This window comes from Pseudorasbora parva, chromosome 14 (genome assembly GCF_024679245.1).
Source record: "Pseudorasbora parva isolate DD20220531a chromosome 14, ASM2467924v1, whole genome shotgun sequence".
NCBI classification, from domain to species: Eukaryota; Metazoa; Chordata; class Actinopteri; order Cypriniformes; family Gobionidae; genus Pseudorasbora; species Pseudorasbora parva.
This window is the reverse complement of record NC_090185.1, coordinates 23970688-23983847: the sequence shown is the minus strand read 5'-3', so window position 1 is coordinate 23983847 and position 13160 is coordinate 23970688. Positions and strand designations below refer to the sequence as shown.

The window sequence follows — 13160 nt, the reverse complement described above, 5'->3', positions numbered from 1 at the left end:
TGGAAATATGAAGACTTAACTGCATGGACCTCATCTGAGAAGGACAAAAGCAGAGATTGATACTTACTCAGGTCGACGAGTCGTCCATTTTCTCTGCTGAGTTTAGTCTAGTGTTTACAAAGAACATCAGATAACAAAGGGTCAGAGGTTGTAACGCTTGCTGGCCTAGAAGATAGAGGACATATGCAATCTAGAAAAGAAGTTAAAGTGGAACATAGTGTCTGTTGCAGTATTTACATCCATAGATGAGAATTGCAATGATCAGAGAAGAGAGGATGACACTAGAGGACAGATGAGAAGGAGAAAGTGAGTGCAGGTTTCATCTGAAAGTAACTGGTAGAGGGACTGGTGGGGCACAAGTAGTTTGTAGATTAAAAGGGCTGAAGTAATGAAGAGATGTAGAGGTTTCACCAAAATGTTGTGTAATGCAGTTGCATGTGTAGATGCGGTCAATTTGGTTGAAAGATTAGTGGGTATGTGTAGTGACGAGCTGTTTGAGATCAAATGAGGTTAGGAGTGAGTGTAAATCTGTAGCATAAGGTTTGTCGAGGTGAATGTTGAACCAAAGACTACAAGTGGGCTGCCGTTTTCTTGGAATGAGGACAGCAGCTCATCCAGCTCCTCTACAAAGGTTCCCAATTGACCTGGGGTACAGTAAATGACCACAATATGGATCTTAACAGGAGTTGTAACTGAAATAGCATGGTATTCGAATGGTATTCGCACAGGTACAGTCGCAGGTCTTTACCTGCAACACAAACCTTTTTGGTGTTTTAAATTTAAAGTCGTCCTAAAATGGAAGTTCTGTTTATCTATTTTGTAAATTCATGATATTGTTCTTCTTGTGAACGATTTGGTGTGCATGCATTTCTAAATATTTCTAAATATTCGAAATGTCAATCAAACTCAATCTTCCGGTAAAACCGCAGATGACTCTGCTGACAATCAACCAAGAAGAATAGAAGCAAATTTCTCTTCTACATTTTTCTTTTCTTTTTGGATCATTAAATTTTACATCACAATACTTGTAATGTCACTATTTGTATCGCAGCTTTGTTAAATCAAAACTAAATCAAAATCTGTTTCCTCTTAGGGTACTCCTCCAGTTCAGGATTGGTAAACGGCTGTCACTCCGCCATGTTGACCGAAGACCAAGACTGTGATGCCGTATCCCCTCCCCCTCACAGCACTCCTGTCATGGGGCTTCAGCACCGCGGCTCTGGCCTCAGTCCTCCATTGGGCACCGGAGGTGTGCTGCAGTACGCCGACGGCCCACCGAGGCTTCCCCCCGAGGATGGCCATGACCGCCTGGGCATTGAATCCGACACAGAACCCTTGGACAGCGAGGCTCGTCGCCGTATCTTTTTTTCTTCATCCTCTTCTTCCTCCTCGTCTTCATCCTCCACTGGAGGCTCGAGGCTCCACCACGGGTCGGTAAAGCAGGGTCACCATCATCACAGTAAGCACCATCATCACCACCACAACCACCACCATCATCACCACTCTCCAAGTTCCCACAGCCAAGAGGGGCGGAAGCGTGGCCGGCGGAAGCGCAGCTCCTCCGGGGCCATGCCCACTAGCGGATCCCCCAAAAGAAGGGCGTTTCCAGGACTAGGCTGCCCAAGCCATTCCTCTGGATCGCCACTTAATATCAATTCTATGGTGAGCGGACTTAAAATGGCCGCTGTTAGTATTGCTCAAACTTACGATTGGCATCAAATCAGACCCAAAATGTTTGTTTATTTACCAGGTGAGCAACATAAACCAGCCTTTGGAGATCTCCGCCATCTCTTCCCCGGAGCAGTCAGGCCGAAGCCCATGTGGGCCAGATCTAGATCAGCCTCCCGTGCTCAAAAGAGAGCGTCCTCTGGAGCTCAACAACACAGGTCGTTATTCCTCTGCCCCTAGTTCGGACGAAGAGGGTACCAATTACACCCCGGACACCTCTGGGTCAAGCCGGTAACATCTCTTTCCTTTCAAATTGGTGTGTAAACTTTGGGGGAAAGATGGTTGTTTAATTTAGTAACTTGATTGTTTTCTCTTTCAGAATTGAAAGGAAAATTGCCACAATTTCTTTAGACCGAGACGGACCCATCAGAGATATGGAAAGGGGTGAGTGCCATGTGTTTTGGCTAATGAAAATTTCAAGTTCTGACTCCTCTATCTATTTTCATGTAACATGTTATTTTACAGGCTCGCAGGGACGTAAATCAGGTGCCAGCAGCGTGAGCAGCGAGGTATCCTCTTCTTCCGGAACCAGCAAATGGAAATCCACCTTCTCCCCAATCTCTGACCCCAAGCCAACTCCTTCGGACCTCCGCCAAGGTGGTTCGCCGTTCGGCGTGGGGGCATCCCGAGGGAGCACGGACTCTGACTCAGACCAGAAACCGCAGAGGAGAGGGGATCGTGAGCGTGAGTCTTACGGGAACTCAAACCTCTTCCTCAGTCAGGATGGTGGTGGTCGTTCGGTCGTCAACGCGTCGGAGCGGCCGCTGCAGAAACAGAAATCGCGGGAGTGGGACCTGAAATCCGTTAGTGGATTGGCCAGCCAGAACCTCTTTATATCTGCCGCGGCCAGTGGAGGCATCTTGAGTGGGAAAGTGGGCGGGGCCGCCACAGTTTCCTCTGCCTCCTCAGTGGGACAGTACTTCCCCCTGGGCGGGGCTTCAGTTCTGCAGTCTTTATTTGGAGCGCAGACGCCCGGGCCAGCTACCAGCGGAGCCCCCCGTTTGGTCAACGGACATTCGGCGCTCGGCAGTTTCTCCAGCGCCGGGCTGGCAGGGGGCGCTGCAGGAGGTGAGTGGGACGACATCTGTCTCTCTATCTGTTTTTTGGTGAAAATGGTGAGTTTATGGTCAGAAAAGTCTCTTGGGTGTAGAGAAAAGGTAAGTTAATGCCCAGCGCTGCCACCTTGCCTGGCTCTCCCATACTGCTTGCTGTGCTGACTGTGCAAAGGCTAAAGCTGCACACCTAGAGGAAATGACAACAGGTTCTAATAAGGTGATGTCCAGGATGTGTTTCACCAGAGTCAAAAGAAAAAACTAAACATAATTATCATAATGCAGGGGTTGGGGAATTAGGTTATATTTAACATTATCCTTAATGAATCTATAATGGCAATGTATATTATCCTCCTTCAGTTTAATGTTATTTTAAGCAATTTGTTATTTGTCCTTTTTTATTAATCCATTTGATTAATTTATCCAAGACTGCTTTGTGAAATTGATTTTATATATTTTTATTTACATCACTGTAATAGTTATTTCGCATTACACATACGCATCACAAAAATATTAAGCATTTAAACAGTTTATCATTGATAATAAAAAATGCTTGAGCAGCAAATCAGAATAGTAGAATGATTTCTGAAGGATCATGTGACACTGAAGACTGGAGTAATGATGCTGAAAATTTATTTTTGACGTCACAGCAATAAATTACATTTTTTAAATGTATTCAAATAGAAAATTGTTATAAAAGTTGTAATATTTAATATTACTGGTTTTATTGTTTAACAGAAAATGCAATCTTAAAACATAAACTGAAATCTTAGTTTTTCTCTTGATTTTCCTGTGAAACATGTTCTTGACGAGCTTTGTGGGTTTCACCCAATAAACCATTTATGGTTACAAAACCTTACAAAGCTAAAGCCTTCTAAATAATTTTCACCGGCCTTGATGTAAACTGGTGATTTTAGAGGCCTGTGGAAAACAGAGCTGTCAAGCTCTTTTTAGTTTGGGATTGGCAAGAAACTCCTTGAATTCTCACGGCTGTAGTTCAGCCTTCACGTTTTCTCTGGGTGTTGGTCTTAATTGCAGTTGTTGATTTTGGGTTTTGAGGCATTGCACTCTTTACCTGCACCTCGCAGTCCATGAAGATGAAATTAGTCACATGATCAGTGAGGCAGGACCTGTGAATAGAGATTTATGTCTCCTAAAATGTGTGTATATTATGTAAACTTGTTTATTTATATCATTATAAATATATGTGGAAATTAAACTATATATAACTACTGGGGCTGTTTGATTTTGACATCGAGATAATGATTATTTTGGTCAATATTAAAAATCTCAATTTAACATGATTATTGGTGGGTGATATGATCAAAGTCTTATTTCATAATAAGAGTCATTTTAAATGTCAGTGAAATTTCACAATTATAGAATACTAGGTAAATTAATGCAAGTAAAGCTCATCAAAACGGGACGACAAGTAAACAATAAGCAATACAATAAGAACAAAGAAATGAATTGCAAACAAAACCAACAAAATGCAACCGAACAAAAATACAAATGAAATAGTGCTTAAGGTTTTTCAGGAAGATACTCAGATAAGTAATAACCTACAGCAGAAATTGAATAAAGTAGTCAAATACAAACTAATGCTTATGTAAAACTTAAGTTATTTATTCTAGTGTAGTGAGTGATTTTATCTTTTCTTGTTTGATTAACAATAATAATAATTACAGCAACAGATTTATTTGGCTGCTGTCACTTTAAGAGCTAACGCACAGATCCAAAATACTGTTACACTCACTCTTTCTCAGTGTTTACATTCACTTTAGACATAACCGACTGCGTTTACGAGAATTCTTGCCAGAATAGCATTTCAACATATTTGTGTGTAGGCTATTTGACCGCTTGGGTACATATCTGAAGCCCAGTATACTTTGCTTCTCGTTTCGGCCTAGGGAACAGCATCTCTTTCACGGCTTAATGCGCTTTTAATAACACCATTTAATGTCAGTCACATCCCGCAGTTTGGCAGCAGTGGACTGCATTTTCCATCACTCATTAATTCGGCTGATTTGGATGTTAAGTTTGTCTTAGGGAGGGATGAAAGGGCACCGCTATGAAGGAAAAGTGTGCGGGACAGAATAATCGTTTTATCTCGATTATCTTGTGTTCATAAACGTTGTAAGCCAAACTGGAATATATGATTAACTGCACCTCTCTAATACCTATAATATTACTTTACTACACACGTCATTAATTGCAGAATGTTAATGGTTTAACTGGTTTGAGGTGATCATGGTACATCAGTGCAGTGCCTCGTTGCTTTATGTGCTTTTTTGTTGGACTGGCTTGCTGCTGTGCACAATCTGGCTGAGCCCCCATTTTCTGTCTCTCTGTCTTTTGCTCCCCTCTCTGTGATGTATGTCTGCAGGGATTTTTCACCATATGGTGCCTTCAGTCTCCTCACAGCAGTCTGGGGCCAATCTGCCGGGCCCCGGGGCCCTCAGTTCCCAGCAGAGGCATCTGGACTCGAACCCCAAACCAGGGGCCTCATTCTTGACCTCTGGCCCCTCGCAGCACAGCCGCACACAGACAGTCCTACACACGCCCACCCTCGCCCTTCCTCCGCCCCCTCCCCTCCTGAACGCGTCCTCCGCCGTCCCTCCCCAACCTTCCTCCCCGCATTCCTCGAGGCCACAGTCGTCCCTCCCCGCCTCCACCTCCTCTCCATCTCTGGCCACCACATCCGCTTCAGTCACCTCCTCCGCTTCCTCCCGGCCCTTCACTGTGCACTATCCCCCGCATCTGCCGCCTCCGCACCCTCCCGGCAGCACAGGTTCAGGTGGGGCCGGGGTCTCCTGGAGAACTCTGGGTCTGCAGGCGTCCTACACGGCCTCGCAGATCCCCGGCAATCGCCCCAGATAGGACGCGTCCAGGGGTGGGGGAGGGGGGATATGAAATTGAAAGAGACTCTTACTAGACAAATACAGGGAAGCTACTGCATTCTGCCAACTATATTATTATGAGTCCGTACAAGGTATGTGGTGTTAGCATGGAAATGGCAACACGCTTTGCTGCTTTTTTGTTTTTTTGTTGTTGTTTTTTGGTAGCTGCATTTCCTGTGCGTTCTGAGTTCTTGTGGTTTCAGAAACCAGCTGTTAGAATATTTATGTCAGTATTGCCCTTTTTTCTGTATTAATGTCTATTGGAAATATTACATGTTCAGGGCTCAACAATGGGTTTTTCGGAAATTTGTTTTATTTTATGTAGTACCAATGCACAAAATGTATTACTAACATCTATTTTTGTAAGCTTTTGGTGGGGGAATCCTTAAAAAAATTCCCCTTGTAAAAGGAATTTTAAAATGATTAATTTACATATTTTACTATTCAATTAAATAGTAGTTGAGAATGTTATATAATGCAAGTCTGTGACATAATTTTATAAACATTTTTGCTAAATTATTATAATGGCTTATTGTGCAAAACATACAAATACAATATACAATTTTGTTTTATTGATTGATGTTATGAAATTGTCACACAAAAAAATACACATACATATATGTGTGTGTGTGTGTATATATATATATATATATATATATATATATATATATATATATATATATATATATATATATATATAAATAAATATTGATTTATTATAATAAAATTGATTTATTTTTTATTATTATTTATTTTAAGTATTATTTATGATATAACTAATTATATTAAACGATTATTTATTTATATATATATAGAGAGAGAGAGAGTGAGATAGATAGATAATATTAAAATACTGTTTAATATAATCATCATATCATAAATAATACTTAAAATACAATTATGTAATTGTTATATTATATATTTTTTTATATTTAAAATATGAATCCATTAATAATGTGTGTGCATATATATAAAAATAATAAAGAAATCATTTGATATTTTGAGATATATACATATACATACATTCAATAAATCATATTTTGCACTGTAAGCTATCATATCCAGCAAAAATGTTTAGTAAAATTTTCATAACATTTTTATGTAATATTTATTACTGTTTTAATATATGCATATCATTTTTAGCCCATTGTAAACGTTTACTAGCAAGTCGTTCCTACACAATTTATTTAAAAAAAGGAAAAAAAGTGTTTAAAAGTCGCAATCCAAATGCGCAAGTTTGCCAGACGTGTAAATTGTTGAGCCCTGATGTTCATGAAACCTCTGTCCACACCATGTGTAATTCCTGGATTTTACCCCGACTGGTTACAGGTAACTGAAGAAATCTACCTCAACCCAACATAACCTATGCAATGGACAGGTGTGGACCAATGGGCTCGACTCGCTCACCGGTGCTCAAACATTTGCTAAAGCCGCCACTGTTAAACTGGCATGGGTATCAGAACTTATCACAGGTGCAGCTTAACACACACACACACACACCCTGAATCATACTCACATTTACACGGTATACAGCTTCCTTGTTTTTTGGCGTGTTGCATCATGTTGGGCTGATGCTAACTCTCATTCATCAATAATTGAGTTTAACATGTTCTCGCTTGATAGGTGGTTAACTAAATTCGCAGCCGCCTCCCGATGGATTCGTACTCGACGACACAGGAAGTGTCTTAAATGTCAGGATTTTCAGTCAGTCCGGTCTCAATGGGCCGTACACAAAAAAAAACGACTTGTGAATCTCTATAACCTCGCTGCTGTTATCAAAGAAATGTGGCTTTTTTGATTGACAACTCCTATTCGGATGGACTCCATTAAGCCTCCAGAGTCGGATGCAATTCCCATGCAGGGATTTCACTCTTCCAGCCTGAGCTTGTGCTACAGTCACAATTTCAGAAATTCGAGTCATGTTTTCGACCAATGATCTGTTCTGTAGCATGTAGCCGCCTTGTATTGGGCATTTGAGTTGTTTGCCACACAAGGTAAATAAGTAGGAAACCACAAGCTCCGACTGCATAAGAGTGAGTCTCCAAGTGATGTTTTACCCCAAAAAGAAGAATTTAAAATTCTACATTGCACAAGTTTTAGAGCCATATATAAACATTTAATTTTTCATAAACGTTAAGCACATTTCCCCAGGATTCCAATTACAACAATGCAAAAAAACATTATGTACATTTTTTTGTGGTAATTCATCTTAATTATGTATTTGTATTTTCTTGTTTTATTTGCATATTAAATCCAGCAATCTTAGCAACTGAAATAATATTGGAGTAATATTGAAAGCTGAAATAAGCGAAAAATTGCAACTATAACATTAGTTTGCATCACAGAGTCATGAAAATAAAGTTACTACAAAAAAAAGGCTTCAATTTAAAATATTCTTATTAGTTTTTGTTTTTGGGGTAAAATATGGCCGTGTTCTTGACAGGCTTCATGAGATACACTTCTAATAAAATTCAATTTTTATTTTTACACTGGATAATTTACCTGTGGAGATATTAATGACAAACATATTATGACTGCATGTTTTTAAAATTAAAAATTTGCAAGCTTTTATTAATCAAAAGGGAGAAAAATGTTCATTTTACTCGCGTGTAAAATAAATCATAACGTATAGAAATTAATCACAGTTGCACCTTCCCAGGAAAACACTTTCCAACACGATCTGCAGGGAGCCACAGAACGAGCGAATACGTGCGAGGACTTACTTTAACTACCGGATCTTATTGAATCACTACGTTTACCGTTTGGTTTAGGACCCTGTTGTAATATTCAAGCTTCCACGTTCCTTACAGTTACTGCTGAACCTTTAATAAATGCACATATTTCGTTCAATCGGGGCACGGCGTCTTGCGCGGTACAGGCTTATTCAGGTGAATCCGGTGCTGAACCTTTTTCCTCGCAGATTTCGTTGTTTTCTTTCGGATTACAAAATTACGATGTTGTCGTGGTGCTTTCCGCAATCTGTACAATCGCTCGCACATACAAACAAACATACACACTGATTAAAAGATGTACACACACTGGGAAAACACAAGAACACAAAACGACAGCAAAACTACTGGGGAACTTCAACTCATCCTTATGTTTCTTTTTTATTCTTTTGTGTGTTTTTTCTTGTACTGTGAATGGCGGTCTCTCCAAGACCTGTATAATTGTGTATATAATTTGGGTTATTTATCATTTATCTTTAAAAAAAAAAAAATTGGGTGTGTGATTGCTCTTCGATTGTATCAGAGCAGAGCACGACGTGTGCAAAAAGTGTATGTACTTGACTCGCAGTCTAAAAAAAAAAACATGGTGCTACAATCTGTACGACTTTAGACTGCTTATTTATATTAAGATCATCATCAACAACAACAAAAAAAGATATTAATAAAGATTTTTGGTGCTTCTTTTAACACAGGGATGTTTTCGAGCCTTGCGGCATTTATTTTTCCTATATTTATAATTATTTGGCGCCCAGCACGAAGCAACCCTTGCTTGTGTCGTTTTTATATAGAAGAAACACCTTTTGGTCTTAATCTAACATGAAAGTACATTGCAGAACTTTATAGGACGATAATTTATAGGACAAGTATTTACTTCAAATGGTGCTCTGAAATCGACCTGTGTGACAGGTAGTGAATTAGCGTTTGGCAAACTGGTGCCATATGGCGTTTATTTCCTTAAGATTTTAGTTTCTCGTAAGGAGAAAGTGTGCTAAGCCTATTTGCCTACCAACTTGGGCCCGGACGGCTCGGTGCTGTTTCTTAAAATCGTTGTTCTCTTCGCAATGTAACGGCTTCATCTTACACAAACTGCCGCTGCTGTACACACGGATGTCAAACAGACCAATTTTGCCCGTACCAAAACTTACAATCCACTATCAAAGCCTGTCCTAGAGTGTGTCGTGTAACCTAGAGTTTGAGCCTATTAAATATCGTGGTGATGTGAAGTTGTTCTGATGTGACTGATTGTAGAGATGGCTAGTGTTTCGTCATCGTCAGTGGCCTAGTACTAGTGGTCGACCGATATGGGTTTTCCAACGACTTTTGGAATAATTAATAGCATGTCTAGACAACAGACTGGCCAGTGGCCGATTAATAGTGACGTATATTTGGTGAATAATATGAATGGTTCGCACAAAAATCAACGTTTTGTTTGTTTGCGGAACACAAGATATTTTGAAAAATGTGTTTTCGTCCATACTGTAAAAGTCAATGGGGTCCAAAGTTTGGACCCCATTGACTTTTTATCGTGCGGAGGAAATTTTGTACATTCGCCTGCCCGATATATCGGTCAATCACTAGCTATTTCAGCGTGTTCAAAATAGTCATTGGCGTGCCACATCGCTAACTTGAAGACAAAGCAGGAGTGGACTTTCTCATTGTTTTACGTCCTTATTTCCTTTTATCGTGTGTTTTGTTGCTCAAGTGTGTGCTCAAGGAAAAACCAACCTCACAGAAGCTTTAGTCAGAATGCTGTTCAATAGACTATGGTGTATGATAATATAAAAATTTTAATTAAAAAAAAATTGTGTAAATGGTCTCTCTTTTTGATGAAATAGGATATTGACCAGTAAATAAATTAATTGTTACCAGCACTGAGGGTATTTTTTATTTTTTTTGTGTTGTAATTAATAGTCAATGTTAATGTTACCTGTTTTATTGGCCAATTTGTGTTTTGATATCTGCGACTGTTTATCAATTATGATTTCATAATCCTGAGCATTTGGATACTCTTTAGAACAGTATGGTGATCTCCTACACTTTAAACAAGGAAAATGCAGCTATGAAATTCATGTGCCCCTCGCATTGCGAGGGGTAAACATCTAATAAACGTCAATGCAAGCTTTGCTTGTTTTACTTTGTGACGTCTCATTTTAACTCTTGTCCGTTTTTGACGCTGTCTCCTGTTGGGAACTCGATGTTAGACTATTTAAAAGGATAACCGATCGTGATTCTTGATGTTGCTTTTTCTCAGGTACTTGTATGAGGTTGCGCTTTGCGAAAGGCAACTCCGGTCTTTTCGCATGTTATAAATAGATTAACAAATATGTTTTGAATATGTACATTTAAATGTCTAAATATGTAAATTCTCATAGGTTTGTCTAGTGTCTCAGGAACGTCAGTTCTGGCTTTAATAGTTTTGCATATTAAAAGGGAATGTCTTTCTAGCGGATATAAATGAGAGTAAATTTGCTTTACTGCGCATTAGTTACCTGTGATAGAAATTTCCACCACAGTCAAGGTCGTAATTTGTTATTAGAAGGATTTTGAAATGTATGCATTCCTATTTGCAGGTTTTTTTTTTTCATTGTTCAGCAGAAATATCACGGCAAACTCTTAAGAGTTGTCAGATTTGTGGTGCTTTTAATAAAAACTAATTCAGTTGGTAAGGTTTTAAATCTCAACTTTTTGTTAATAAAGTGTGTGTAATAAAAGCTCAAGTTTGATAAAAAAAAAAAAATTTATTCATTGCCTTGCTTGCATAGTGTATAAAGATTTATGTCCAGCTGGCAAAGGTAATTAGCAATAAAACAATCACAACTCATTTTTAAACTAATCAGAGGCAATGCAGGTGATTTCAGGTGACCGTTTATTAATGTTCTGTGGTTGCAATTAAAGATGATACTGGTTGAATATAATTTGAAAAGAATGCAATGGTATTGGTATACAATGAAGATTACTGAACTCAAATAAAAGAAAAGAAAAGAAATGTACCTTGTGCTCTTTTGTGTGCTTGCAAAACACCTAAATTAGTCTCAAGAAATGTTCATCGTGGTACAGCACTTGCAAATTGATGTTCCAGTATATAATCAGAAATTACAAATTTTAAGATACAATGTTTGAGTTCTGTAAAAAGTTATCACGCATAATAAAAAAACAGAGTACGGTTGTAACCATTAAAGAAATACCCCTTGTACTTTCATCAAGAATTCCAGATATGGTAAACTATCTAGCGTTTCGTCCTCTGCGATTTGTTCCTGTTCTCAGCCATTCTTTTGGCTAAAAGATACCTGGCTTATCTCTTGGGACTGGTCAAGCATGTATCACACCAGCACTAGAGGGACCTTGAAAGTCTGGAAAACATGTGCAGCTGTGTCTTCTAGGAGTAACAAGAGGACTTTTGTTGCTGTTCCTCTGACAATCGCTAATTTGACCAAATCAGTCTTAAGCACTTTTTAATAAAAGAGCCTTTTGCTTTTAAAGGCACAATATGAGATTTTTTTAGATTGAAATGTCCAAAAACCAGTTGAACAATGTTATATATTTTGTTGACTTATGTACTTGCACTATCCAAAATGTTTACAGTAATGTTTAAATCCAGAGAAATAAGCCATTTTTACCAGGACACGGACTGTGCGTCGCCTTTCAATGACCTTACACCCGCTTTACCCTTGATATTTTGTAGAATAAACACCAAAGATGCTTTAATATATTGTTTTAGATAGATGAGCAACTGTTTGGATACATTCATTGACAGAAAACTAATCGTTAAAGCAGCACTAGGTAACTTTTCAACCTTCATAATATATTTTTTAAGACTGTTGTGATGATAAATCGACTTACAATAGGTTGAATGACACGTCTGCCATAGCCTGATGGGGTCTGTATCGTTTTTAATCGTACTTTTAAACTTCGGGTTTCGGGTAGTAACCCGAGAACAAAAAGAACTACAAAATTCGACTGCTTTACGGCATATACGTCACTTCCACCAACACACACTTCCTTAAAATCGGACGTGCGAGCCCAACTTTGTTCGTCGAATAATATAGTCATGTCCGAAGCAGCAGAGACAAATAAGAAAGAAAAGGTTTTGTTGGAGGAAAGCAATAAGAGGAAACGAAAAAGTGATGGGATTAAAGGCAGGACGAGAATCAACATGTGACCAGCGTTTGCTCGTCGGCGTGAGCTGAAGGAGGCGTGCCCGACCGATGCTGTCATGCTTGTTACGGTGAGCTACCACTCAAACATTGAACTGAAGTATCATATAGATTCTGTAAAACGGTAACCAATAGACTACTATAATGACGCTGGCTTGTAAACGTGAGCATCGTGATTATTTGGCGTTTGAAAAAAAATAAAACCCGTGAAATTATATTCATATGACATGCTGAAACATGCCACTGACTGTAACGTTACCTGGGATGAAGACATTTCACACGCGACGCCAGAAGAACTCTGAACTCCTCTTGCAGTGTTCAGGGGAACTGTTAGTGCTGCACCGACCCGCGGCGCCACTTTTATGAAGTTATTTGGCCCGCACCGCACCACTGTATATATTTTTACAACCCGCCGCGCACCCGCGACCATTAAATAGACATACGGGGTCCGCGGGCTATGAGACGACCCACGCATCACTAGTTTAGGGCTATCAGGGTTGTCATGTCAACAAATGCACGCGCGATGGCATCCCCTGTTGTAGGATGACAGATCTTACGACAGTAGTTGAGGCCATTATTTTTTCCAAACTGTAGGGG

General features: G+C 39.4%; 1 protein-coding gene across 5 annotated transcripts in view; it reads left to right on the top strand.

The window, feature by feature from the left end:
- The window catches only part of dot1l (DOT1-like histone H3K79 methyltransferase), a 35842-nt gene extending 25310 nt beyond the window's left edge, over positions 1-10532 (top strand). For 4 of the 5 annotated variants that reach the window (XM_067415965.1, XM_067415970.1, XM_067415969.1 and 1 more), the window contains 6 exons: positions 1094-1662; positions 1751-1959; positions 2048-2112; positions 2194-2796; positions 5167-5772; positions 7010-10532. In XM_067415965.1, the coding sequence (XP_067272066.1) occupies positions 1094-1662; positions 1751-1959; positions 2048-2112; positions 2194-2796; positions 5167-5660 (1940 nt within the window). In that variant the 3' untranslated portion in view covers positions 5661-5772; positions 7010-10532. The remainder of the gene's footprint in view (positions 1-1093; positions 1663-1750; positions 1960-2047; positions 2113-2193; positions 2797-5166; positions 5773-7009) is intronic. The other variant, XM_067415966.1, reaches the window with a different exon arrangement.
- Positions 10533-13160: the final 2628 nt, after the last annotated feature.